At 49.1% G+C, this 26,777-nt stretch overlaps 1 protein-coding gene across 1 annotated transcript; it reads left to right on the top strand.

Annotated features, from left to right (window-relative positions):
* Window positions 1-290: 290 nt before the first annotated feature.
* Window positions 291-26,337, top strand: LOC144720928 (SH3 and cysteine-rich domain-containing protein 3-like). The gene is made up of 11 exons (XM_078598101.1): window positions 291-1,108; window positions 7,747-8,104; window positions 8,581-8,693; window positions 11,882-11,963; window positions 13,236-13,357; window positions 14,941-15,019; window positions 15,708-15,772; window positions 15,953-16,158; window positions 17,173-17,224; window positions 18,255-18,392; window positions 21,849-26,337. The coding sequence occupies exons 1-11, from the start codon at window positions 1,016-1,018 to the stop codon at window positions 21,945-21,947; spliced, it is 1,407 nt and encodes a 468-aa protein (XP_078454227.1). The 5' UTR covers window positions 291-1,015; the 3' UTR covers window positions 21,948-26,337.
* The last annotated feature ends 440 nt before the right edge of the window (window positions 26,338-26,777 follow it).

Below are 26,777 nucleotides of genomic sequence, written 5' to 3'. Positions count from 1 at the left end.
TGCGCCACCGCTCTCCCAAACACACAAATACCACGATGTGTTGCGCGCACACGCGGGTTGCGCTTGCGTGGAGCAGCGGAGACGGGGGACGTGGAGAAGGCGGATTCTTTTGTGCATGGCGAGTAGGGATGGCGAAGAGGAGGGGGGTGATAAAGAGGAGAACGGGGTAGGGTGGAGGGGGGTGTGCGACAGTGGGATAGGGAGACACGCACATATAAAGCACAAGCGGATTCCGAAGTGAGGATTGTAAAAAAAATAAGCGTCTCGTCCCAGCTGCCAGCACTCTGCTCAAGGAGCACGATCTGTATTCACGCTCTGTTCCTGGCTCGGCATCCCTCCTCACCCTCCTCATTCTGCTCATCCTCACCCTAATCCTCCACCCGCCAGTCGTTCCACGCCGCGCTCCGCCGCTTCTCAAACTGACAGCCTCCTGGGATTTCCACCCAACAAGTTATTCCGGATCACCTCGTTGCCAACGTGCGAGCGCGTCTGGTGGAGCGCGCTGGTCGGCTGAAGCGTGCACTGAGCGGCGACCCGAGTTCGATGCCTGGCTACGACTATTGGCGGCTGATATCGGGACCTGTTGCTGCGGCTTCGACTAGATCGACTCAGCCTTAATACACGAGCGCCTGTTGCGGTATGTAAGCATAAGCACAAGCGGAGAGACAAAGGCGGCCGGACATGGTGGTGATGGTGGTGGTCACACCACAGCATCTCCTCGTCCGCCTTACCGGACTATAATAGGTGCTCGCTAACAACACTTTGCTCCAACAGTTTGTTAAAGACTGCACGGGAACCTTTGTGGTATGTGTATGGACAATTCATTTACGTAACACGCATGCCAACGGCATTTTAAGCAGCTACCGCGCGCGTTGAAGAGAGGCGAGGAGGGCAGCGGAGGAACAGAGACAAGGTGGAGGAGGAGAAAGAGGAGGCAGACGGAAGAGCAGCAGCGGGGGGGGGGGGCATCGGCAGCATCATCAACCGACGGTGTCTCCTCGCCTGCACCACCGACATGAGCGCTCTGCGCGAGAAAGAGAACGAGCCCCTGAGCCCAGGGGGGCCTGTGCCCCTCGCCATGAGCGAGCCCAGCCACGCGGAGTCCCCGGTAAGGGTCACGCCGTGGCCGCGGGCTGGGAAGAGCGGTGAGGGCGGTTGTTGGCAGTTTTCGCATATACACATAAAAAAAAGTGTTTTTGTAATTTTAAGATTTATGTGACGCGCGTTAAAAATATATTTTGGTATAAATATTCACATCTATTACTATGAAACTATATTATGCGAAAGGATTAAATTCCAACGCAGCTGTTCCCGTGGGCTGAGCTCCGGACGTAATTCCATGGGAAATGTATCCCCGGATTATGCTCTGTAAAATGTGGTACTGTAATTATTATTTGTTATCGTAGAGCTCTGTGATAAATACGATTTTTACATGGTGTGGATTTCTCTTCCAACACCGGTGTGCTGAAGCAGTAATGGGCACGTTTGTTCGTCGCGTGACAACTTTATTCATCGGCTGTGGTTGTGTGGAGGAGGACATGCGACACACATTTTTCTTAAGCGATCTGGCCAAAGAACGCATTATGAATCGTACCTCAAGTGATTATTGTGATTGGAATGACAAAATGAATGCATAAATGTAGTGATGAGATCCGTTCATGTCCAGGAGTGAGATGGATTTGTAGCAGCACGGGATCGCTAGGGATGGCGACGACATGGGGGGAGGCCAGTGGCCGATGTGCGTTATGTATGCTGACCTTCTTTCGCACGGTACGTGGCAAACCGTGCTAATCGGAGGTGTCAAATAATGCTGAATGCCGATGATATTGACGATGACTGTGAAGTTCACCTTCAGGTGTTTTATACAACCAAATACGCAGTGTGGGTGGGTGGCCGCAGCGTGGCTGGCGGCATGGGCCACAGGGATTGCATGGGGCCCCCTGTCCAATTTCATCTCCTCCTTGGTAACTCAGTATCTAGGCCCTTCCAGTGCAGTTGTGCCACCTGTGCACTCCCTAGCGACGCCACTGCAGACGCGCAGGGTATTGAGCGTGTTAAATGGGAAGGTTGTCACAGCGAGGCCGTAGCCATGGAGTCAACATTGGGGGGGACCAAATCTTACAGGGTGTCTGGGGGTCCCAACCCAGAAACATATCTAAATTTGAAAACTCATTTCCTGCCTAAAATATTAAAAAATTCATTAACACATGGGATGGACTTTTCATTTATTTTTTACAATAATGTCTAATAGTGTATTGTAATACATTGCTCTGGTTTTACTTTTTTTTTACCATTTCTTGTTTCATTGTATGTAATGGCAGAGATTAGGGATTAATACAGTACAATAAAGTACAACCATAACCACAATCATATAAACAGAAATCTATGATTTATATGAAGACAAGTCCAGATTTTGTGGCCAAGGTTTAGCAAATTGTTGTTTTTATTTACATAGCATAGCAATTTTTTTCATAGCGATATATTGGGGGGACATTTTGAGCATATTTGAATATTGGGGGGGGGGGATGTGTCCCCGTTTATGTCCTCCCCCAATATATATTATAATTACGGCCTTGTGTCACAGTATTCACTCTCACCAGCCAGATAAATACACGTTGGTGGTACAACTCAGGTTGAAAACATGCAAACTGGAATCCCAATATAAATAATATCTCATCATCATCCATCGGCCACTGTCGATCTACTGCTGGATGAGGGCTCCCTCGTCCCATCCCCATCATGGTCCTGGTTACCAGACTCAGACATCAACAATGTCATCTTGGCATGACTTACATTTTTGAATAACTGATTATTTATTTAGAACTCTGTTTAGTTTCCCCGCAATTCCGATTAGTTCGGCTGGCTACGTACGGTGTGAAAGACGTTCAACATACATACATAACGGGTAGGCTTTCAGGACCAAAATCAAGATTCATAATTGATTGTTGGGTCCGTTGAAATGTCCATATCAGCGTAACGTCCATAACCAATTGTTAAATGTGAACCCCTAAGTGACGTTACCCGCAAAATAACATCCTCTATACATTATTATTGCACATTTGACTTTGTGATTGCCTACCTTGTGGAAGTGCCCACACCGTATTTGAATAGCACGTATTAATATGCCTTTATATGTTTGATACATGTTAATATATTTTTTTAGCTAAAAAAAACACAAAAACAAACGTAACACAATTCGCTCGTGTGTAGCGAAAACAGAACTGCTACAAACGGAGATCAGTTAAGAACATTTGGGTCCATGACCCCTGCCGCAGTAGGGACGGCAATCGGGAGCAGCAGATTCACGGGAAAGCGCAATGAAGGGAAGAGTGGGAGGAGAATGATGCAGCCAAACAAAACGAAAATAAAATGTCTCTTGTTATCTCTATAACCGTAGCTTCAACCATTATGCCCTCATATAAAATGAATAGTTGAAAGCGTGCGATTACAATACAGCGCGTTGAGCAGAGCATTGAGCCCTGCGTCAGATTGAACACCCACGCACGTGTCCCAAAGGGCTTAATTTCTCACCGGTTGACTGAAATATTTGACACGTGATGAGTAATCACAGACAAAGCCAGAGGGTTATACTTGATGTGGCGTGCCGAGTGCAGGAAATATTTTGGAGGAACTCGCCGCCAAGGACAGACCCGCGATGAGGTTCCACGACGTGGTCCCACCATGCAGTTCCACGTGGTTCGCTGTGACCAGGACAGCAGCTTTTGTTGCTTTATTTGCGTGTGACTGCGTGCGTGACTTCATCGGCAGTTGTTGCTTAGGTCGCCCTCCTTGCGACCCGGTTTCCGTAGACCGCCACGGCAAACAATCGCATCATTTACGAATTGGTATGTAACAAGATGGTGAATTTACAATATGAGACCTCCTTTACCAGTGGCAAAATATAGTAATAGGTTTTTACCCTTTCAACTGGTACAAAAACTGACACCTTTATACAATTCTAGATTTGAAGCTTTCGTGACTGCAAGGATTCATTCTCTTAGTTTTTCGGTAAAGTCACGTAGGTAAAAAATTAAATTAAAATTAATAAAAAAATAAAAACAATAAAATCACGACGTTTCGGAGGCAACACAAGCTTTCGTCTTCAGGTGAAACTGTCACACTATACAAGGCATCATGTTTGCAATAACCACAACACCAGCAGTCAAAATGCAAACAAAAAGAAACAACTCTGATTGTGCGCCTTTTGGCGTCATCTGGTCCAACACCAATGGAGACTAGGCTCTAAGAAAAGCTGTCTCGGGTGTGGACCAATCAACTTCAAGGACAATGCATATCATTATCATCATCAGAGTTGTTTCTCTTTGTTTGCATTTTGACTGCTTGTGTTGTGGTTATTGCAAACATGATGCCTTGTATAAAGGTCTCAGTTTTTGTACCAGTTGAAAGGGTAAAAACCCATTACTATAACATGGTGAATGTTACCATTGGTCTACGGAGACACGGTGGAAGGAGACCGACTTCAGCAACAATACCCGAATAAAGTAGGAATATTACATGTAATCAAAGTTGTGAACACCTCCATCTTAACGAATGATGGTAACACGTGGACGAAAAAGAAGACGACATCCAGCAAAGTCTGTCGACCAATGAGCCTTCTGCAGCAGTGTGCCTCCAAGTGTTTGTTTGAACGAGTAGACGGTGAACTGTCTTTCACTTCTCTGAGACTCATCATCGGTGTGGCCCGTAAAATAAAAGCAGCATAATTTGCTACCGGTGTCAAAGTTCTCCATTATCACCAGAGGGTCCGTTCAGAGCAACGCATGCCAGTTGATCTTCAGATGGAGCTGTCAAGGTTTCACGTGGTAGGGAATTAGGGAAGGGAGACCACGAGTGAGATGGAAGAACGTGCTGGAATGTGATACGAGGGTAGTAGATGCGACAAAATATTGAAGCACGTGGATATTTAAAGTGTGACTAAGTTTTCACAGCGTTGCAAGTCAAGCAGGGCCCTGCAAGCAATGCTATGGATATTGCAAACATAGGCGGAGTTTGACTTCTATATTTTGGATGCATGGAATTAATTAATTTATTTTTCATCTTAATTGTAAACTACTAACAATGATATTCTTGGTTCTTTCGGTAAAGTCACGTAGAATGGAAATAATAAAATAATAAAAATATAACATAATAAAATAATTCTCAGGTCTGTCGAGAAGACAGACTCTGTCTTCTCGACAGACCTGTTCTCCACCTGAGGACGGCTGCGTTGTGGCCGAAACGTCGTGAGAATTATTTTATTTAGTTTTATTTTTATTATTTTATTATTTCCATTCTACGTGACTTTACCGAAAGAACCAAGAAGATGAATCCCTGCAGTCCCGAAAGCTTTAAATCGAAAAATACTAACAATGAATTAATAAAGATGTCCAGTTTGGGGGGACGTTGCCCCCCGCCCGTGCCTCCCCCCCCAAACTCCGCCCATGAATGTGTATATTCACGTTGAATTTCTTTCGCACAGTACGTAGCCAACCGCGATAATCGGAGGCAATGTCACTTATCCAGGAGAGTGTCACTCGAGTCTGAAGACTTCAATCCAGGAGGGTCCTGCATTGGGATGTTTGGCCGCTTTAAATTGCTGTTAGTTGAGTCTCAGTGCTGCAGGTGGGGAGGAAACTGGCGAACCTGCAACAAATTCCATCCCTACAAGGGGGGACAAAACACTCACAGGTCCAAACAGTCGGTGACGTCACGCACCCGCGTCCCGTTTCTCTGCCATCGACTGCATCACCTCTCGGTGCAGAAGCTTGTGGAGTTTCACAAATCTCTCTAAATCCGCCAAACCCTTGCATCCTCCGCCCCCCCCCACCCAATTTGGCGGATTGCAGACACACTCGACGCTTGCCATCCACGGTCAGTCACATCGCTGATTCGTGTTGCGCGCTGACTTCACACCTTTACGCCCACGCTAAGGGGCGACGCGAGGTATTTCATTGGCGTTATCTTGAAATGATTTGACAACGCGGTTAAGGGCCAGGGCATCTCACCCTGATAGCAATTTATAGAGGGACGGTTGAGCAAGAGGAGGGCCCTATGTGTTTTATTTAACCTTTATTCCCCTTGCAGTTAATGGGCACTTTTATCGACCGCAGCCTTACCGGTTTTTAATGAGATTGAAAGCATATCTTAACAATGCCCTTTATTTACCTAGGATAGCCTCGACGTGTCGAATGATTTTCTGTCAGAAGGGTACTGCATTGGGCTGCTTGGCCAGTTCTATTTCACGAGTGTTTCACTTGTGGAAGAAAATCTGGAGTGCCCGGAGAAAGCCAACACAAATGAGGAGATAATACTCGAAGCTCTGCACACACGGATCCAATCATCAATTGCTGCACCGCCATCATCTGGCCTCCTTGCGCCTATTCGTTTGTACTTTGTATTGGTGGATTTTTTGTACATCGACTACCGTTCCCGTACGCACAGGTTTTCATATTTAAACATCCTTTGACTGAAATCTAATTTTATATTTGTATTCTTGTGTGTACACTCCATTGTTGAGTGAAGCAAAAATGCACCCACCAGTAACTCTGGGGATCCATATTTAAATTCGTATTGAACGAGCAGTGGACGTGATTCACTAAAAGCGACGCGTGCACAGGTGCACACCTGTGCCGTCACCTGGCCTTGTTATAAGGGATTCATTGTGTCCGGAGACCTCAAGCAATAGCATTCCACCTGTCGATGACAACTACAGCGTGGTGTTATCTCAGCAGGTCATGTATGCAGTCGACTACTCTTCTTCTATACCAGAGCAACAGGAAACTGGGTGGCTATGATTATGCAACGTCAGTAGGGGATGTTTATGGAAATTATATTTTGTGAACTTCACTATGGGGCGTGCGGTGGTGCAGTGGTCAACACCGCTGCTCTATGAATCCATTGAGCCAAGTTGAATTCCTGGCTTTGGCTAACGTCTGTGGCAAGTGATATGTAAATCGGTGTTTGTTTGCCTTTAAACAAACTCAGGCTACGGGCAATGGATTTTCAGGTAGGGGGGGGGCAACCCCTCCAGCAATGAAACATGATAGAGGAGTTGTTGGTAAGTGAGGACTTGTCCCTTGCTTTTTATTGGACGCGTGCGCGGCGATGGCGCAGCCAGCGATCGAGGGTCGAATTCGAACCGCGTTGTGTGATCGGCATCACGCTCGCTGAAGGTGTTGATGCCTTCAGGGAAGTCGTGTACTGTATACGCAACTGCGCACAATTCTGAGTCACTTATAACTGCTTTGCCGTCACTTGTTGCCAATTATGGACTATCATCTCATAGAGTCACTGGCACGTAATAATATGCTACACAGTGGCAGTGGGGGTCGCAAAATGCCGATTTATTACTAATAAACCCCAATGATCCGATCGAAATTAGGGATTTTGATCGAATCATTTGGGGGGGGGGGCACGTGCCACCCCACCCACCCCCACATGCTCCACCAGTGGCTACAGGGCTGGCTGTGCGTGTGTGTATATAGGTGTGGGGAGCAGTTGTGAAGCGATAACCTGTGTCGAGTCAGCCTCAAATGAGTACCTGGTGCAGTGTGTAAAATCATCACCACTGGGGAGACAAAGGTGGCCGGGTGTGGTGCTGGCCACCCACCCCCCTCGTTTACCGTGCCGGCCTTCATTGGTGCTCGCTCTACAGCACTTGCCCCAAAAGTCTGTTAAGGCCATTCGAAGGCTCTCTGTGTGTACGTGCCTGCGTGCGTGTGCCGTTTCACGTTCGGGACCGTGCAGCTGGCCAGGCTGAGGAAGACGCTGTCCTTCAAGTCGAAGGCGCTGCAAAGACGCAGCCAGAGCGACCACAACGTGCTCCAGCGCTCGGCGGTGCTGAGCCCCGCCCTTGGGATTCCGCCGCCGCTGCTGCCCGACTCGGTCGTGCGGACCCGGCGGCCGGGCAGGGCCCGCAGCGAGCCCGGCAGGGAGGGCAGCTCGCAAGGGGCAGCCGATTACGGGGATGACGACGAGCCGCGACGCCGCTGCCCTCCGACCTCGCCGCGGATCCAGCCGGGGTGCCCCGAGCGCAGGCACTCGTTCCAGGACCACAGCTTCAAGAAGCCGACCTTCTGCGACGTCTGCAACCGCATGATCGTCGGTGAGCTTCGTTATTCAATGACGGCGGTCTAGACCAGGGCCGAAGTAGTTCACCCCGGACGGTTCTCTAGTGAGGGGTGGCGTCACTGCTTTTGTGACTGCTGGGGAAAAGGCAAAGAAAGCGATTTGAAAGTACCTTATTCTGCACTTCACTAAATATCATATTTTACTGACAAACATTACACTCGTGTGGAAAATGGGTGGGCACGTGCTAAGTGCTATGCTCTACTTTGTGGATCAGAGGTCACTTGAAGAGATCTTAGCGCTAGCTCTGCAATACCCACTTCCGTGTGCAATTCCCCAGCACCGTTCCCTACCTGCGCTGTTACGCGAGAGGTCCCGTATGCATATTTCACTTCTTGACATGACGCCTTTGGGAGCGCAATCGAGATACAAATTGGGAAAAAGACAAACGTCATTTTTAAGAAAGACTAGGCGTGTCTCCCTTTCTCTCTTCTCGCTGTTGCTGCCCCACAGGCACGGACGTGCAGCCGGTCAGCAAACTGGGCATCCGCTGCAAGACTTGCAAGATGAGCGTGCACCAGCGGTGCCAGGCATGCGTCAACCAGCAACGCTGCGTCGGGAAGATGGTAAGAGCACTTGCTCGTGCCCACGCCACGCCTACACTGCTGCAACAGATCCCCTTACACTCACACTTTGGTAAGATGGGAATCTAGTGTGACTGTTCACGATGATTTGGGTAATGAAACCTTTACCAAAAACATCACGTGGAGGGTATGAGGACACATTGAATATTTTACATTGTCCTCCACCTACAGCCCTTTTGTTAGTCCACTGCTGGATCGGCGCCACCTGCTGCTGCCCGTGGTGGGTGTTGGATCATACTTCACACCACTGGTCAATGTGCGTTGCAGGCAGGGAACAGACGAGAAAACAGAAGCAACAGAATTCATGTGCACCACCCTCTCCTGGCCAGTCTTTCCCCGCCATCTAAGACGCCTGCACTGCACGGTGGTTGCGCATCCAAGCACTTATTCAGCCAAAATCATGCTGAGCTTTTGAGAATTGGGCACACACCTGATGAATTGGTCAGAGGCACCCGTTCCTTGCACGGGCGGCTTGCTCGTCCGTCATGGCGGTGGAGCGTGCGACGTGCCACCGCCCACCTCACTCCTGCACGCGAACCAGAGGTCGCAATCGGGTGCCCAATACCCGTACCCTACCCGATACCCGGCTACCCGTACCCGGCCAGGTATCGGATAGGGTACGGGTACCCGTTTGCGACCCTGGTGCGGCCGGGTACGGGTACGGGTAAGGAATCAAAACCCGTTTGCGACCTCTGACGCGAACCGATCTCGCCGCTCCATCTCCACGGCGGTCACCAATTTGCTTGCGTTTTCCTTCCTTTGGCTGCCATTCCGTCGTCAGACTTCATCCATCATGAGCCTTCACCCCATGATGGATGGCACCAGTGTGAGGAGGCCTTCATCCAGCCGTGAATTAATCACGGATGATGATATCGATTCGTGTACAGCGCTTTTGTCAATCCACTGCTGAATGAGGGCCTCCCCACATGAGGTGCTTCATCACACTGATTGCTGCCAGGTTGGTAAAGGCCAGGAGCATGTATGCAGAAGCATAGAAGTACAGTACAACAACTGATTTTCGTGCACTGCCCTCTGCTGCCCACAGCATAGCCACACAGCATAGCCGCACAGCATAGCCACACAGCATATTCGCACAGCTGCCTGCGGAGATCACCCATCCAAGTGCTATCCAGGCTCATCTAACGTTTAGCTTCTGAGATCTGAAGGAATTGGGTGCATCCCAGGTGAAACGCTGCAGTCCAACGCAATTTGTATCTGCAAAGTCACTGAATTTGACGGCAACTGCGAGAGGGCATGTGCACCGAGACAACTTGTGAAAGGGCAACGTTTATTTTTGGAGGGGAGCGAGTGAGGGTTAAGAGGCTGCATGGCAGAGCGGCAGAGGTGACGAGAATATGGTAATGCGGTGAGAATGAAAATGCCTCGAACAGAAGGGACAGGCGGTCATGCGCGGAGAAGGGAAAGGTCTCAAGCCCCGACTTGAAGTGGGGGAGGGAGAGTTCATAGTCCTGACGACTTCCCGGGATAGGATTCTAGACATGGAGGAAGCAGCAGAGAAAGAGCGGAGATTGAAGTTTCGACTGGAGCTATCGGTCACTGGTGCTAAAACCACACGAAGTGTATTAGATTGAGATCAGATTGAAGATGAACGTGAGATATTTAGTGTGCCTACCTGGAGCTGTGGACCTTGGAAGATAATGGAGTGTGTGTACGGGGTCCTTGGGATGTAACATTCAAGTTACTTTTTCTTAGAAGAGGTTTCCAAATTTTGGTCAACATGTGTCGTACTGCACATGTCTGTTGCTTGGCCAGTATGTAAGAATGGAAGGTGTGACAACTACAGTCCCATAACTCCAATACATGAGTGGTGTTGTCAGATTGTTAATGTACAGATGATTCCTGTCTTACACGTATTTGTACCATGGTGGGTGGTCAGGTCAAAAGGTCATCAGAGGCAAGATCACTGATGCTGCCTGGCTTCAAATAAAATATTTCTCACTGAGCCTCAAGGATCTTTTGCAGCAGGGTCAGGCATTGGGATGTTTGGCCAATGCCATTATCGAGTTTTTGGCATGTGGCAGAAAATCAAAGCACCTCGAGATAGCCCATGTATACGAAAGGGTAACACTAAAAGATTTGCACCGATAGATTTAAGTATCCATTGCTGTACTACCATCTCCTCGCGAGTGAGACTACATTCCTTCAAGTATTGCATATGATGTATAATCCACAACGTGCAAGCGCATGTATGTGTATTGCATTTTATTTTTCACAACGGAAACAACTTATTCTGTCCGCTTGTTGCGGACAACTATGCTGGGTTGAAATGCAGTTTTTTCCCCAGGATTGAATACTGATTCACAGCCTTTTGTCAAACTGCACTTGCACCGTATGGTTTTTGCATTCATTAAAATTCTGACATTGGTATTTCACGTATATACTGCTGAATCAAGGCTTCCTGATGCCCTGTCAATCATGAGGGTTTGTTTAACCATACTTCACCAAGTTGGTCAGTGCGGGTTGTCAAAGGGGGGCTTCTTGGGCTGTGGTTCAAATGTAATTCGCCACTGACCGAGATCACAGCACAGTGCGGTAACCACTGCACCAACGCACCACCATTTAATGCTACTTCTCAATATTAAACAACTCTAACATACATTATTATATTACAAAAAATTGTACAATGTAAAGGGTACAGCCCTGAAATTACTTGCTCACCCCCTCTGCTGGTGGAAGGGCCTTCACTTCAGGGAGCTCTCGAGAGCCTTTTAGAGGGCATTTGGCCTACTCTGCCACTTTCGCAAAATTTATCAGAAGAGGTGGTAGTGACCAACACTTTACCCCACCACACGGGACCCGCCCATCGGCTATTTGCGACGAACCCATCTACGCTGCTGAGTGGCGGACAGACGGCTTTTCCACCACGGCGGTGAACGCATTCTGTAAGTGCTCGTTCCAAACGCTACGGAGACACGGCGTGGTGCTATCGAGCTGTCCACGTGTCAGCGGTGTAATCTGACCGGCAGCTGGCAAACATTATAAGCTCGGACAGCCGAATTGTCAGCCACTCAAATGTAACGACGGCGGCGGTGGCAGGTGGCCAGCAGCGCCTGTATTTATTGAGACCTCCTTGGAGGCGATCGCGTGAGTAGTGTGGGCTCTTGACGCAAGACGCTATATCGTTGTACGCGTTTGTGTTTGTGCCCCAGCCGAAAGGGTTCAGGAGGCAGTCCAGCTCTCCATTGCTTCTGAACGGGCAGTTTGCCTGCATCAAAGAAGTCATGCCCCTCGGTGAGTCTACGATTTCCGACGGGAAGTTTTGGGAATTGAGTTGTTGGGCCCTCTTGTTGTGATGATTTCAGAATTCTAAAAGCCAAGTTGGGGCACGTATGTTGCTTTGTTTGTCAGTCCGTTTTGTGCACTTATTGTCATTCTGCTTGCCTTGAAATGGAAATGTACTGCACGGTTCTTTTATGACGATTATAACGATGAATACAGCCACAAATGCGCAGTAACATTTAAAAACACCTCCGATTTCCATGTTGGAAATACAGCCCATTCCATCAGAATGTTGATGAAATGACCCAAGAATTGTTTGTTGTATTAAGCGAGTGTGTACATAAATATACCCACCAAATGCAGCTGTTTTCATGCATATCACCTTAGCTTTTAATTGTAATACACGAGAATGCCCGGCTCCAAGTTTAAACAGTCCACTTATATAAACGCATGCATGATGACACATGGGTTGTCTATTAAAAGTGGTAAAGCACTGATGTATGAAATTCACTAATTCAATTTACGGCGCTTGAATTATTAATTGCACACGAATGCGGGACAGGAACACGGCTGCTACACATAAACCATGACGCAGTCATCCTAGTCCTCTCATAAAACACATTCCCTCATTCTAACCACCCACATTCAATTCCTCTCACTCGCGCTCTCACTCACTCGCGCTCTCACTCTGGCTCTCTCGATCTCTCACTCTCACTCTGGCTTACCTGCCACCTACTCCGACCCCCAGCCCATTAAATCAACACCGCAACCCGACTGCATCTCCTGCGTCTCACTGCCCCCATGTACTCTCTCGATGCCCCCCCAGACGCCCCCCGCCTCCAATGCTCTGTGTACTCTGGAGTGCTCTGGTGTGTCGTGGTGTACTATGGTGTGCCGTGATGGTGTGTTGTGGAGTGCTCTGTATGTACGTACGTTGAACTTCTTTCGCACCGTACATAGCCAATCGTGCGAATCGGAAGTGTGAGGTGTGTCGTGGTGCAACTCTGGCTTGTTGTGGTGTGCTCTTGGTGTTGTTGTGGTGTGTTCTTTCTCTGGTGTACTCTGGCATGTTGCTGTGTACTCTCGCGTATCGTGGTGTACTCTGGAATACTGTTGCATGCTGCGTTGTTTATTCTCGCGTGCTCCGTGGGGTGTTGATGGTGTACTCTGGTGTGATGTGTACTCTGGCGAGCTCTGGTGTGACGCGGCGTGCTGTGATGTACTCCGGTGTGCTCTGGTGTGACGCGGCGTGCTGTGATGTACTCCGGTGTGCTCTGGACACAGCGTCTGGGAACAAGCTGGACCCCGTGTACGAGGCGCTGCGCTATGGAACCTCCCTGGCCCAGCAGAGACGCGCGCAGGCGGCGGCGGGGGAGGCGCCCTGCAGCCCGCGCGAAGACAGCGCGGTGCGGACCGGGGGGGGGGGGCACGGGGTGCGATGGGAGGGGGGAGCACCCTGGGGGGGGGGCACCCTGACGGGGTGCACAGACCGAGCTGTGGAGGGGAAATGTGAGGCTCTGTCACGGTGGAGCTCGGGTTAGAGTTAGGCTCGGTATTGAAGAGAAGGGATGATACCTGGGCGGTAGTTAGCTAGTTATACGCTAGTTTGTTCGGGGTGGCATCTGGTTGACTGTTTTGGGGTTATGGGTAAGGCTTGTTAGGGTAGGAGTATGGCTCGTGTTTTGGCCTGTTCGACTCGTTTACACCAGAGTTCGAGTAAAGCCTTGTTTGTATCAGCTGGTGGGATAGTTTTGGGGTCGGATGTTATTTGACTAGGGTCCTCCAGCTCTAGCAGGTTGCCCCCAAACCCTCTTACGAAGTAGTATGGCCTTTTCCCTTCGTGTTCGCTCTTCACTTTGCTATTTTCATCACGTCCTCACTGCCTTGTTAAATGAATGCAGACTTTCATCACATTCATTTAAATGAAAGAAAAAATGTTTTACGCTTTTTTTTTACTTTCTGCCAGCATAGAATGGCAAGGCGTTAGTTGGCGATAAATATGCACAGTGATAATGTCGCTGACTGTGCTTGCAACGAGGAGCTTGTGTTTAACATAATAAAACAATGCGCCAGCAGACCTCCACTCTCTGAACTAAGCGAGGTTGACATTGCCGTCGGACTGGTTTATTTTCATCTCTGCGTGCCCTTTCGGAGTTTCGTGGTGTACAGAGAGCACGTAATGAGTCACAATAACCCCCCCCCCCCCAACAATATGAAATTAATTGTCACGATCCAGGGACACAATCCAATTCTATAATCAATGCCTTCTCTCGTCCTTACCGTCTCCTTTGTATCGATTCTCGTGTTTTCTCCTTCCTGGCTCGTTCTGTCTCGTTCTGTCTCATTTGTTCCACGAGTCTAAATGTAACATGAGCATATGCTTAAACACTAAATAATCGATTAACACACGCACATTTCGGGGCACGAGTTTCGCCACTGATCCATATTGCATGAATTTGCCGTTGGCTTAAAGCAAACATTGAAGATCCCTGTGGCATAATTCGCAAGAGTTAGGCAGTCGTGGTCTGGTATCATATCTAAGATCAAACATTTGAAAACTTTCAATAGTTTTTATTAAATATGTTTAATTCAAGCTACAGTTACTATTATTCTGTGGTTGAATAAATTGCATTGGTAGTAATTAGTAATGTCCCTTACCCAGGAGAACCTCGCTGAGTCTCAAAACTCTTCTCCACGGGGTGTTTTTTATACATTTCTCTTCTCACGAGCTTTTATTGTGCACGCACACACGTGATGAGCTAACATCCACACAGAGACAAGGAACGTGATCTTCCTGTTGCTGTCTCTTAGCAAACCCTGCAGGTTCTGGGAATCTTACAAAAACGTACGTGATATAATATCAACCTTCGCGCCCAAGAGGCTGGAACACAGACATAGAGGGGGGGCATGCTCGCGACGCGGTTGGGTTAACACGTTGTGTCCGCTCTGTGCATTTTGCTCGTGCCCACCGCTACCCATGGGCCCAAAGGACTTGTGCGAAACTGAGGAAGAGGACGAGGACACCAACGGAGAGGGCCCCGAGGGTCGGAGGAGTTGGGCCCGGGGCGGTGAGTGTCAGTGGCGTAGCTAGGATATTTTGCGCCCGGGGATGAACTATAAAATTGGCGCCTCCCCCGTTTAATCACATACCAAAATGTAATTACATGACATGTAGGCTGTGTGTGGCGGGATATATAAACTTTTAGGTTGAGGTGTAGATTTGTGCAGTAGTTTCAGGTTGCCCCGCCCGCCGCAATAAGTTATAATGTGACGTTGTAAGCCTCATTGTGGCGCCCCTTTACCTTGGCGCCCGGGGACATATGTACCCCCCTGCCCCCCCCTAGCTACGCCTCTGGTGAGTGACTCTCCTCCGATCCACTCGATTATGGTGCTTTTCCCCCCGCCTGAATCTTACAAACAAACAAATAATCTCACAATCTCATCGCGACCGTGCCATCGGTAGCGTGTCATGAGATGAAGCACCCATTCCCATCTCTTGTGGAGCGATGTGGGGAAAAGTATTTAAAGTCGCATGTGCAGTGCAGAATGGCCATTGTCTGAAACGGCGCCGATTGTATGTTTTCTATGAAGGCAGTGTTGTTGATGTGTGTTGAGTTTATTTAAAAGTCACATTAAGTGGTGCTCCAATGATGTGACTGTGGCATGACTCGCACACTTTTTAACACTATCTTAATCTGTGGTGGAAGTGAATATTTAATGCACAGTATTAATGTCTTTGTTGTCAATGTGTTGCAGTGTGCCACACAGCAGAGGGACGGCTAAGAAAGCTGAGTCTCGATGACAAGAGGGTAGTCTTCTCAGTAGGTATCAGACGTAGCTTGCACGCTCATGATTATGCTCTAAAATTAATGTGCCTGCGTCTATGTGTACGCGAGTATGGTACATGCGGTCACACGCGTGGGGAACGGCAGCCCGGTGGTTACCGTACCGCGTTGCAAATCCAGCGCCCTGACGGCCGTCGGTCCCATCTCTCCTGCCAGCAGGGAGACACGCTGGCAACGGAGCGCCACCATAACGCCGACCTCGCCCTCGCTGCGTGCCCCCGAGCCGGCGAGCGGGACCGCTGGCAGCGCCGAGCGTCGGTGCCGGCGTCGGCCGCGGCCGCCCGCCGCGACTTCAGCCAGCTGTACACGTTCGTGGCGCTGCACCGGTTCGGCACGCGCGAGAAAGACGACCTCGCTCTGGAGTGAGTGGCCGTCGTCCCCCCGCCCAGGAGCCCCCATCCCGTGCTCGGTGCTCGTGTCGACGCCGCCACCGTCATGATGCCAAAAACAAAACAAAAATGGTACAAAAATGGGCCCCATTGAAACACGGGAAGGTGAGGTTCAGGTGCAGGTTATGGTATGTTATGGTCAGTGAAAGGGGGCCAGTCTTCGCGGCTGGTGGTCTGTTGGATTGATGTTCGGGGTGACGATAGTATTTTGGTTGGCTCGAGAGCTCAAGCCCCAAAATTATTTGCTTTTCCTCCCCATCGCAACATGTCACCCCTTCCATTTTTGGCCAATTTTTGCATCTGGTTCACGAGGCAGCAGCTTCAGCATCCGATGTTCAGCCACGCGCAGTTTTGCGTTACGCGTGATGGAATATATGGGATGGGTGGGGTGAATGGAGAGGGGGGGGACGGGATAGCTGCCCTGTCAAACTACTGGACAGCAAAAGGGCAGGCACCATGCTGGCATGGACCCCTTGAATACTCGACCTTTTTCCTCCCACAACTTGGTCCTATCATGCATCGGACACTCTGCTTTCAACCATACGACACCAGCGTCGGTTAACCCTGGCCTCTAAGTGCCATTAGGTTTCTGTTTAGCTGTACGGTACTCTGTGTCAATTGCTATGCATCTATAGCACACAATAACACATTTACCCCTACCCAAAAGTGAGCAAAAAGGTGGCGCTCACCTCCACTGCCAATCCTGAACCAGCGGTGGAAATTACACATTCCTATGGCAAGGGCAAAGCTGTTTGAAGCCCAACTGTATGTTCATTCCCCCAGGCGTTCTTATTTCCACTGCGCCTCCCCCGCACTGTGCAACTGCAGGTTCAAGATCTGCCTTCTCTCTCTCTCTCTGCCTGTGACTGACCGCCTCTTTCTGTAAAGTAAATGTGTCCACTGTTTATGCGCAGCGTTCCAAGACGTGGTCGCATTTAGACGCTGCGTAAACAAACACCGCGTATAAATCCTCGCTGTTGTTCGCAGGCCGGGGGACAGACTGAGCATCCTGGACGACTCCAATGAGGAGTGGTGGAAGGTACCGGGCACAAGCACGATTCGCTTCTTACGTGGCGCGATCCGTTTATAGATACCCCACTGATAAATTGCAAGGAAGAAATTTTGTTTTTACATAAAAAAACAGAACTGCATTTTATTTCAGTACCTCGAGTTGTCTCCCGCCAATCTCATGAACTCACTGGTAAAATCACTCTCCTTCTGTTAGCTATCGAGCCATCACTTTCACACTGTGCAATCACTTGCGGAATATAAATCTATGAGGTTTCATTTGAAATCGGTGGCTTATCTATAGATGGATCCACCCTGTAGTTGTCTGCACCCACAAACTATAATGTGGCACCACCGACCAACCGCCACGTGCGTTCCATATACAGTATAAATGCTGGTGCATTTATAAATGCCGGTGCATTAATAGATGTGAACCCGCATATGCGTGCGTGCACATGTCTTCGCGTGCATGCCTGGGGCTGGTGCATGGATGGGCACGTGTGCTGATATGTGTCTTGCATGAATGCGTGTGTTATTGTGGGTGCGCACTTGTGCGTACATGTGTGTACGCGTCTCTGCGTTTATGACGTTTCCGTGCATCTGGGTCGGTTACCGTGACCACTTGCCAGCAGGTCTTCGACACTTCACGTGGCCTAAAAGTGCACCTAGCATGGCACAAGCACCGCGGTGACGTCACCACCACTTAATGGTGAACGGCGTTTGTTGTTGTTGTTGTCGAGCCGTAATCCGGTGGTGAGCAACGCTGCACTACGAGCCCCCGGTGACCGCAAGTTCGATTCCCGCTCACGAGCAGTGACAGTGTCAAATATTTTCATCGGACCTGAGCCCTCCCCTAGGTTGACTCTGCCTTAAATGCGTACCTGGTGCGATGCGTAATCATCGCCACTGGGGAGACAAAGGCGGCCGGGTGTGGCGCCGACCATCCAGCCCCTCGTGCGCCGTGTCCATCCTCACAGGTGCTCACCAACAGCTTGTTGAAGGCCACATGGGAAATGTTCGTCTTTGCGCTGTACATGCACGGCATGCCCCCTTCCCTCCAGGGCAAGCTCGGGGACAGGGTGGGATACTTCCCCGCGAACTTCGTGGTGCGCGTCCGTCCAGGGGAGCGAGTCTTCCAGGCGCTGCGCACCTTTGTCGGCAACAAGCAGCTGGGGCAGCTCACGCTCAAGCAGGAGCAGGTGAGGGGGCCAGCAGCGCACCAGAGGCCCACCAGAGGCCCACCAGAGGCCCACCAGAGGCCCACCAGAGGCCCACCAGAGGCCCACCAGAGGCCCACCAGAGGCCCACCAGAGGCCCACCAGAGGCCCACCAGAGGTCCACCAGAGGCCCACCAGAGGCCCACCAGAGGCCCACCAGAGGCCCACCAGAGGCCCATCAGAGGCCCATCAGAGGCCCACCAGAGGCCCACCAGAGGCGAGAGCGCATGCCCCGAGCCTGGTTTAGCGAGCATGGAGCAAATGGGATGCTCGGCCAGGGTGGCTCGGCGATAGAGCGAGGGGCTTGCGAGAGTGTGGCTGCAAGTTCAAATCCTGGCTAGGGGTTTACTCGACCCATCATCCCTCGGGGGAGGGGGAGTGGGGGGAGGCGCAATAGAATGAGCATCACTTTGCGGGGAAGTCAACAGTGTAGTTCTATGGATAGACTTGGCCCTGCCATATGAATGCGGAATTTCCACCACTGGCCCAAGGAGATGAGCACCGCCTCAATGCTCATATGGGCATGACATCACTTCCACTTTTGAAGACTCCAAAGATGCCCACCACAAAACATGAATTTTGAATTAAGAAAAGTAAGACCGTTTTTTCATAGCTTCATTGTAATACAAATGATGTAAATAATGCTGTGGCTATTAATTGCTGTTTCACTCGTCTGCTTTAATTGCAGCATTCCCCATTTGATACAGATCAACCCCTACCATATCGTGCTTGTACCGAACTAAAGAATGGGCAAAACTCCATTCACTCATCTCCACAATACGTTTATCCTATTCCGTCCCACGATTATCTGTGCCTGGCGTGAAAATCCTGATTACGGTGGGGATGGTGCTTATATTATCATTATTATTCAAATTGAGCATGCTGGCAGAGATGACTCGGCGGGGACAATCTGTCACCGGGCACGCGGCTCCGCCGTCGCGCGGTGTCGAGTTCGCACGCGGCTCGGACGAGCTCCCTCGCCACGTCCGAGGGCCTCCGTCACGCCGGCAAGAGCTCGGCCGAGGCGACCGTGGTGACAAATCGCTTTCGTCGCGCGAACCGGGAGGAATGCGGCGAGGCCACCATTTGTGCCGTCGCCGCGTGCGCCCCCGAAGTGGGTTTGTCCTCTTTTTTCATGCTGCAGTGGAGTGGGCGAGCGTGGTGGGAGGGGAGGGGGTTATCGGATCGCCGCTCCGCGTCTCTCGTCACGTCGGCACCGTCGGCGTGTGTTCTCCTCCCCACGGGCGCCGCCGTCCGCGCTGAGAGATTGGAATGGAACGCTGCCGTTGGTCACGCGAAGCGCCGGGGAGGCAGCACCTGATGTTGGGCACAGTTGATCCGGCCGATGTGCTGCTGTAAATGCGACGGATGGGATCTCCATCGTCTTTAAGCCGGGAGTAAACGTTAGGCCTTTGCAGCGGCTGCAGCAGCATGGGATCGTCCTAAGGCGTTGTTGTCAAGCTCCAGCCTGATTGCATTCGAATGAAGGCTCCAAATAAATTAGCAGACTTTGCCCTGAGCACAACTGTAGTTTCTCACGCTTGGTGGCTGTAAAGGGTGAAGAGTTTGAACCTGCAGATGCGAGAAATGTGGATTTAGCCTAACTGGATGTACTGTTAAGCACTGCATTCTAATATGCCAACACATATACCCATTTTTGAAGTATTAATGTAATAGGAGGATGAAATGAAAACCATTTTATAATTGGTTGTGTGGGTTATTTGACTATTTGCCAAATGTATAAAAATGTGCTATTCCAAAAAAACCACAATCGTCCTAGTATATTTTTTGCTGCCCTTAATTATGGGCTCAAAAGAAGCCTTAATAATAGCACCCAAACCTCGACACGTGTTATAAAGTGACACTAATCCAATGTTGGGGAGGAGTAGCAGCATAGTGGTTAAAGTTAATGCATTAACGACTGCGAACGTCACCTGAAGTAAATGTTCGGCAACAGCTGACATCACTGGAAAGTGATGTCTGAACTCAGCTCCCCCTTCAGCAACCCGCACTGACCAGCATGGTGAAGTATGGTCAAACGAACCTTCACAACCGACACAGTGCGGAAGAAGCCTTCCAACCTGCAGGCTATTAACAAAGGGCATGAAATTACTAAACTGTTTGTGACATTCAACTTCAACTGTGGTCAGATCCAATCCAACAGTGGCCTCCGCATGTAGTGATTTAGAGCTGCACAAGTAGCGATGTCCAGTAGAGGTCAAGAAAATTGCGACAAAACACGGCCACGTTTGCATCATTGGCCCACACTCGGTGAGCAGGTGACAGTGTTGGCTGGTGTCACGCGAGTTGGCTTGGGCACGACACGATGCTCGAACGGTGGATGGTCAAACATAATGACGGAATGGCAGCCAAGGAATGGAACGCATCCAAGAGTCTGTCCACTAAATGGAGACTGAGCGACAAAATCAGCTTGGTGTGCGGGTGCGAGGTGGATTGTTGCAAACGGGCATTTGGGAGCCCTTCATCCAGCAGTGGATTTACCATGGCTAAAGATGATAATGGCCAGCGATGTGTACAGCGGCGTTAAAGAAACGGCTGGCGTGGCTACATTAGCATTTTAACTTCATTAGCTCAGTCACAGTTAACAGCATTGGCTGATTGTCCCAGCTCTGGAATCTGGAACATGAAACCATCACGAGGCAGCGGGAGACTTGCGTTTGTCAATTTGAGTGAGCGGGACCAGCGAGTGAGCAAGTGTGGACGTTGGCTACGCGACGCGTGCACAAGTCGATAAAAAAAAATCCAAATGCCGGGAGGCAAGAACGACCTACGAGATGAAAGTGCCGTTACAAGTGAGCACCAGCAAGTCGCTTCTTTCTGATGCTTCCACTGAATGCTTATGTCTCGTTCGGCCAAGCACATAATTAGGATACATTAAAAGTGAGTTTGCAAATGCATAATTAATCAGATAAAATGTGCATCGGCTTCATGTTCAGCCTGGCAAGGTACTTCATAACTTCAAACCCACAAAGCGCACGCATTCATCAAAGGGGTGTTTTTCATGGTTCCCCATTGCACTCCCAACTATTCCCTGGAGCATGGTCAATATTGATTGGTACGTTGGCCTCCAACATTCCGGATGGCTGTGAGAGGTGCAGCATCCGCGATGGAAATTTCCAGTTGTAAAAAAGTATCTTCTCTTTCAAGAAGGTATTTTTAACGACAGCCATTTCGCGTTGAGATGCTCGTTAATCTTAATTACTGTTATCAAGAAAATAGCCCTAAAAGATTACGAATTAACTTTGCCATGCCATAAAATTAATCATTTGCTAATTAGCAATCCGTTCCTCCCATTGTGATAACAGCAATTAACTTGCAATGTTATCGGCTGTCTGCTGTGTATGCCGGGCATGACTCGCATAATGAATGTCTGGGCGGCCACGTTGGTCGTGCCCGATTTCTCAATTACCTCCACAGGTGTGCGTGGAGAAAGGTGGAGAATCAAGTGGCTTCATCAAGGTGTCCAATGGGCGCAAAGTTGGCCTGGTGCCTCAAGAGTTCCTGGAGGAGATCTAGCACTACCGCTCCTGATCATCGCAGCCAGAGTCAAACTCTCGGTCACACCTATTGCGTGCGTCTGCCACCATTCCGCATGGCTTCTCGAGCCCCCAAACTCAGCTACACCAACGCAACCACCTCCGCGCCAGCCCAGCCTGACGTTTCTTCCTGTGAGCTGGCGCTCTGTCGTGGATGAGTAAAACTCTCTCGTCACCTTCGAAGCCAGAGAGCGAATGGCCGCGTTGTGGGTGTGGGAGCTGCTTTTGATGAGAACAACTTTCCAAACGGATGTCTCCATCATCGGTGACAAATTGAGAAGGTGGTTGAGAAACAACAGCGTCACTTTGCATCGTCGGAGACAGCGGCTGTGGTTGGCACATCTGAGGTACAAATAAAACTGGGATCAAAGATGGAAAGAAATATAAATAAATATCTCAATATGGGAAGAGGGGAGCACTGCACGAGTGTTATTATTATTATTACGCATCTGACAAAATCCGCGACTATTAAGGTCTCGGTAAAATGATTCATTTCCCAGGATGGCCATCTCATAAAGAGGACGCCCCTGGGGGAGGAGGGGGGCGAACAACCCCAGCAGTGGCGTCTTTCATGGCATAGTTTGTGACGCTCACCAGACCTCTAAGACTTCAGAAGTTCGGCTGAGGAACATCGCCAAAACGAGCCGAGCAGAGCTGACGACTCGTGAAGCAGAGGCGGCGCAGCGTTGTCGTGTGCATCGTCGTCATCGTCGACTGGAGGGGTGTTATTTTACAACCCTCGACTTGAACTCTTTTGCGATAACTTACTGATACTCTGATGTAGCACCGACAGTCGTCTTCGGAACAGCAGGTGAGCGGGTTCAGCCTGTCAGAGCATATATTATTGTTTAGTTTTGGTCAGAGTTGACTTGTAACTATGTCCAAGCGGTAAACCTTTCCCCCTCTAAATTATTCCACGTTTAAAGATCAGGGTATGTATGCAAAGCAGTCGATTTTCACTGTAGGAGATGACAAACACTTTTCCAGTCACAACCAAAAACATGTTGCACTATTAATGTTGGATTGATGTGTTTAAATTGAGACCAGCCTTCAAAGGTAAAAGTAAGAGTAAATGTTAAAGTATTTGCGGTTAACACGTATCGAATTAACATAGAATTCGTTTAGTGTGTACGGTAACAATAATTGTGGCCCTGATTTCGAATCCAGTAAAGGAGAGAGGCCGCCTATCTTGGTGACAGCAGCCATGCAATAACATACCTCAATACGAAAGAGAACACAAAAACAGACGGGGTATAAATAGTTATGTTTTCCCCCCCCCCCCCCCATGCAAAGTGTTCGGAAAATGTAGCTGTTGAATAATTTGTTGGATGCTTCTTAATTAGCACAAAATGTTCCTCGCTGCCTCCGTAACGCATTGAAATTCTTCCTTTATGTTGCGTGGAATGACCACCTAAAGGCCACGCTCGCTTGGAATTTTACTTTCATTTCCTCTTGATTTCTTTACCGAAAATGTATTAATTTTCTCGGCTTGTGGTCTCAGAAATTACTTTGTGCAGTCACCACACAATATATTTGGCGTTTTGATGGCACTTTCTCAACGTATCGCATTAGATGCGTAAACATTTTATTTCGTGCGCATTTATAAATACATTTTGTGTACGTCTCCTGTAGCTTATTTCAGTGTCCCTTATGTCAATATCTTGAGCAATCTTTTGGAATGTCATTTTTCTTGCAAGCCAGTGGAGTTTTTTTATGTACAAATCCTGTCATCCACGATCAGTTCAGTCGCTTGTCATCCACCAATTCATTGACACATGCAGCGCATATGCAGTGTATTTGAATTCGAAAATTACCACCCACCTTCGCAATTTAATGTAGAAGCGTGGTCAAAATGGTAATGTGAACTTGCGGTTGGCGGTGATGTTTCCGCTCGATATCTGTGCCCTTTATCATCGAAGCCTGCGCGTGCTCTATTGTACTAATGACAGTGCACCAGAGGAATTCCAGAACATGAACACGTCATTGTCAGGGCCATTAATTAGGCCGAGATGTGTCGGTGCAGTAAAAATATAAAGGTGCAGCCCGACACTATTCTGCTCACACCTCTGCTCCAGAGAGCCCTTTGGGAGGTTATTTTTGCCGACTCTTCCATACTGCCCAGACGTCATGGAAAAGGTGGGAGTACCCACACATCCCACCACGTGACCTGTCTATCGTCAAACTGTGTAGACATTTATACCACCAGGTACACAAAGGTTGGAGGATTTGAGAAACTTGCCGATTGGGATAGCTCCTATGCCAGGACGTCGAACCAGCAACATCTGGATTGCAAGTCCAGCGTGATAACCATTACGCCATGATAGAATCCATCTGTGCTAATTATATGTCCAAGTAGATGACCTGAGTTTATTTTATTCCCACCCACCACCAGGCAATTCTGCCTTCCAATTGCCCGAACACAAGTGGGCATTGCGTTACAAGATCAGTTGACAGAGCACCCCACTTAGCCACCCAAGCCATCGCACCTTCTCTGATGTCGCTGTGAGCTGATTAACTGCCCATATGTCTCAATTCCAACTCTGCGCTTAACCCCCATGCACCCTCAACACCTGCAGGGGGGCTGCCCTCAAAAGGTTCAGCGATATTCACATCATCACCGCATTATAAAATCGCACATTACAGGCATGTTGTGCCGACTCTAGCAGAGCAGTGTTAACAGACTCGTCTTGAACAACCGGGCTCAGTGTCGTCCACAAGATCCAAAGGGCTGATCCTGCCACCGGAGCAACCACTGCCCTCTTACATGTGGCCACGCGGATGTGCTGTGACCTACGCACAATGGCCCATCAATAACACAGCGATGTGACCAACGCAGCCTGCGTGGGATGTGGACTTGTGCCATCTCATGGGCCATTTCTAATCGGTGCGTGGTTGTGCAAAAACTCCCACCGCACTACCTATGTGTTGGTATTATTCAAAACTGTTTCTGAGCTGATGGTGGGGCAGGGTGTAAACTGTGGCTGCTCTGCCACGTGTTCCGTGACTTGTCTTTTACGTCTTAAGAAAATGTTATTCAATTGTCGTTTTCATGATGTGGCCTGCTTGCCGTGCGTATATTTGTTGTGAAGTCTTGACTGCAGACCGCAGGCTTCGAGTAAGCCCTGTTAGAGATTTACCGGTAGATCGAGACGATTTGCCTTATTATTGTTTAATTTATTGCTGTAGTGTATTAACTCACGTTTTTTCTGTCTAGTTTGAACTTGCATCCGGTTTGTGGTCTAGATGTGTTGTGTTAACATAATTGTCAGGGCTTCGTATCTCACTGAATATTTTCTGTGTTACTGGTAGGAAAGGAGAAGTAGACTCGTGACTAGTACGAGCCACAGCCATAGCGAGAGTTATACGTGCTGGACATGGTGTGCAGGGCCTGTCTGACCCGCACCGACCCGGTTGAAATTAAGCCCATGGTTATTACCTACGGGGGCAGGGCACGACCGGTACCTCACACCGTGCGGTTCTGACACGGGCCACTGACGGGCCCTGCATTTAACATGAGCTAACGTGTTGTCGCTCCTCATGAATTATTCCCAAGCATCGTCGTTTTAAAATTTTAAACCCAGCTGGTGACATCTCTGTCTCATTCCGCTGTATTGACTCGCCCCCAAATGTCATCGCATGTACATTCACGTGCAGCTTGCAAGATTGAACTGCAAATGTGAGTTGATCTGTTTATTCGTGCCAATGTCTCTCAAAATTAATAACAATGCAGCGATGACTGACATCATTCAAACTCTTAAGATTAGTAAAGGGGGTTTGGACAGGACACGTCGCTGGAAAGAGACGGTGGCCGATGGTCAGAAATAATGATGGAGTGGCAGCCAATAAATTGAACGTCCATCGAGGAGATGGAGTGATGAAATCAGCTCCAGTAAGGATGCTACGTGAACTGTTACATAACAAAACTGTGAGAGTTAGTGGTGGCTTGGGGATACCTTCAATGTAAATTTGCATGAAACAAAATCATCGGCGCAGTGTAACACATGCCTTCTGTTAATTCTCCACAAAGGCCATTTTGTTCATCACTTTGTACAGCACTGTGGGTATCCCTTGCCTCATTTGCATAAAACACCTTTAAATTGGCACCAGTTCCACGGCGTGACACAGCTGCGTTGCATGTCTGTGAGCGAGCACATTGCTCCCAGCTCACTTGTGAAACGTAAATCGGGTGGATCATGTGCGCGGAGCTGAGGCAGGAGCTCAGCTGTCAATCAAATCCACCTTGGGAAGGGGGGTGGGGTGGGCGGTTATTGAGAAGTCAGTTGGGATGCACTCTGGCACGTGGCTCCGTGCACAGGCATCACTGTGAAGATTCGCGCCAATAAAATAAAACGGCCGATGTTTGAAACAAATGGCAAAATCACCGCCGTGTGTTTGTTGACTCTTGTATGTGTTTTGATGTGTACTTTGAAGAGGGGGGGGGGGGTTGCTGAAGGTTGGTGAGACCCATCCAGGACCTCGAGGCTCGAGGATATTTTCTCAGCTCCCGATCTTGACCTTGACCTCAAGGGTGTGGCATTGGACCGACGAATTGACTAAAAGGCACCTTGACAATGGCCTTTAGCCTCGAGGGCCAGGCCTCAACCAAAAAGGCTCTCGGACCATGACCTTGTGACCTTGTTGCTTGCCTTGAAGCAGAGACTTAGAGAAGTCCTCTCTTGTGCAAAGTCCATTGTTAAAAAAAAAGTTACTTCAAAACCCAGGACTGGAGATGTATATGACATAATTCAATCCTTTAAAAAAAAAACATACGGGGGAAGCAATAACATCGTGAATACTTAAAGCTAGAGGA

The sequence above is a fragment of the Lampetra planeri genome, chromosome 10, assembly GCF_965212315.1.
Source record: "Lampetra planeri chromosome 10, kcLamPlan1.2.h2, whole genome shotgun sequence".
Classification (NCBI taxonomy): Eukaryota; Metazoa; Chordata; class Hyperoartia; order Petromyzontiformes; family Petromyzontidae; genus Lampetra; species Lampetra planeri.
Note: the sequence above shows the minus strand (reverse complement) of the source record. Positions and strands in the feature narration are given on the sequence as shown.

What these genes read in the sequence shown, in the direction of transcription:
- LOC144720928 (XM_078598101.1), top strand. Translation starts at nt 1,016, where the DNA reads ATGAGCGCTCTGCGCGAGAAAGAGAACGAGCCCCTGAGCCCAGGGGGG. An exon ending in GCCCGCGCGAAGACAGCGCG is followed by an intron (nt 13,358 to 14,940) that starts GTGCGGACCGGG and finishes ATGGGCCCAAAG; the next exon opens with GACTTGTGCGAAACTGAGGA. An exon ending in ACAAGAGGGTAGTCTTCTCA is followed by an intron (nt 15,773 to 15,952) that starts GTAGGTATCAGA and finishes CTCTCCTGCCAG; the next exon opens with CAGGGAGACACGCTGGCAAC.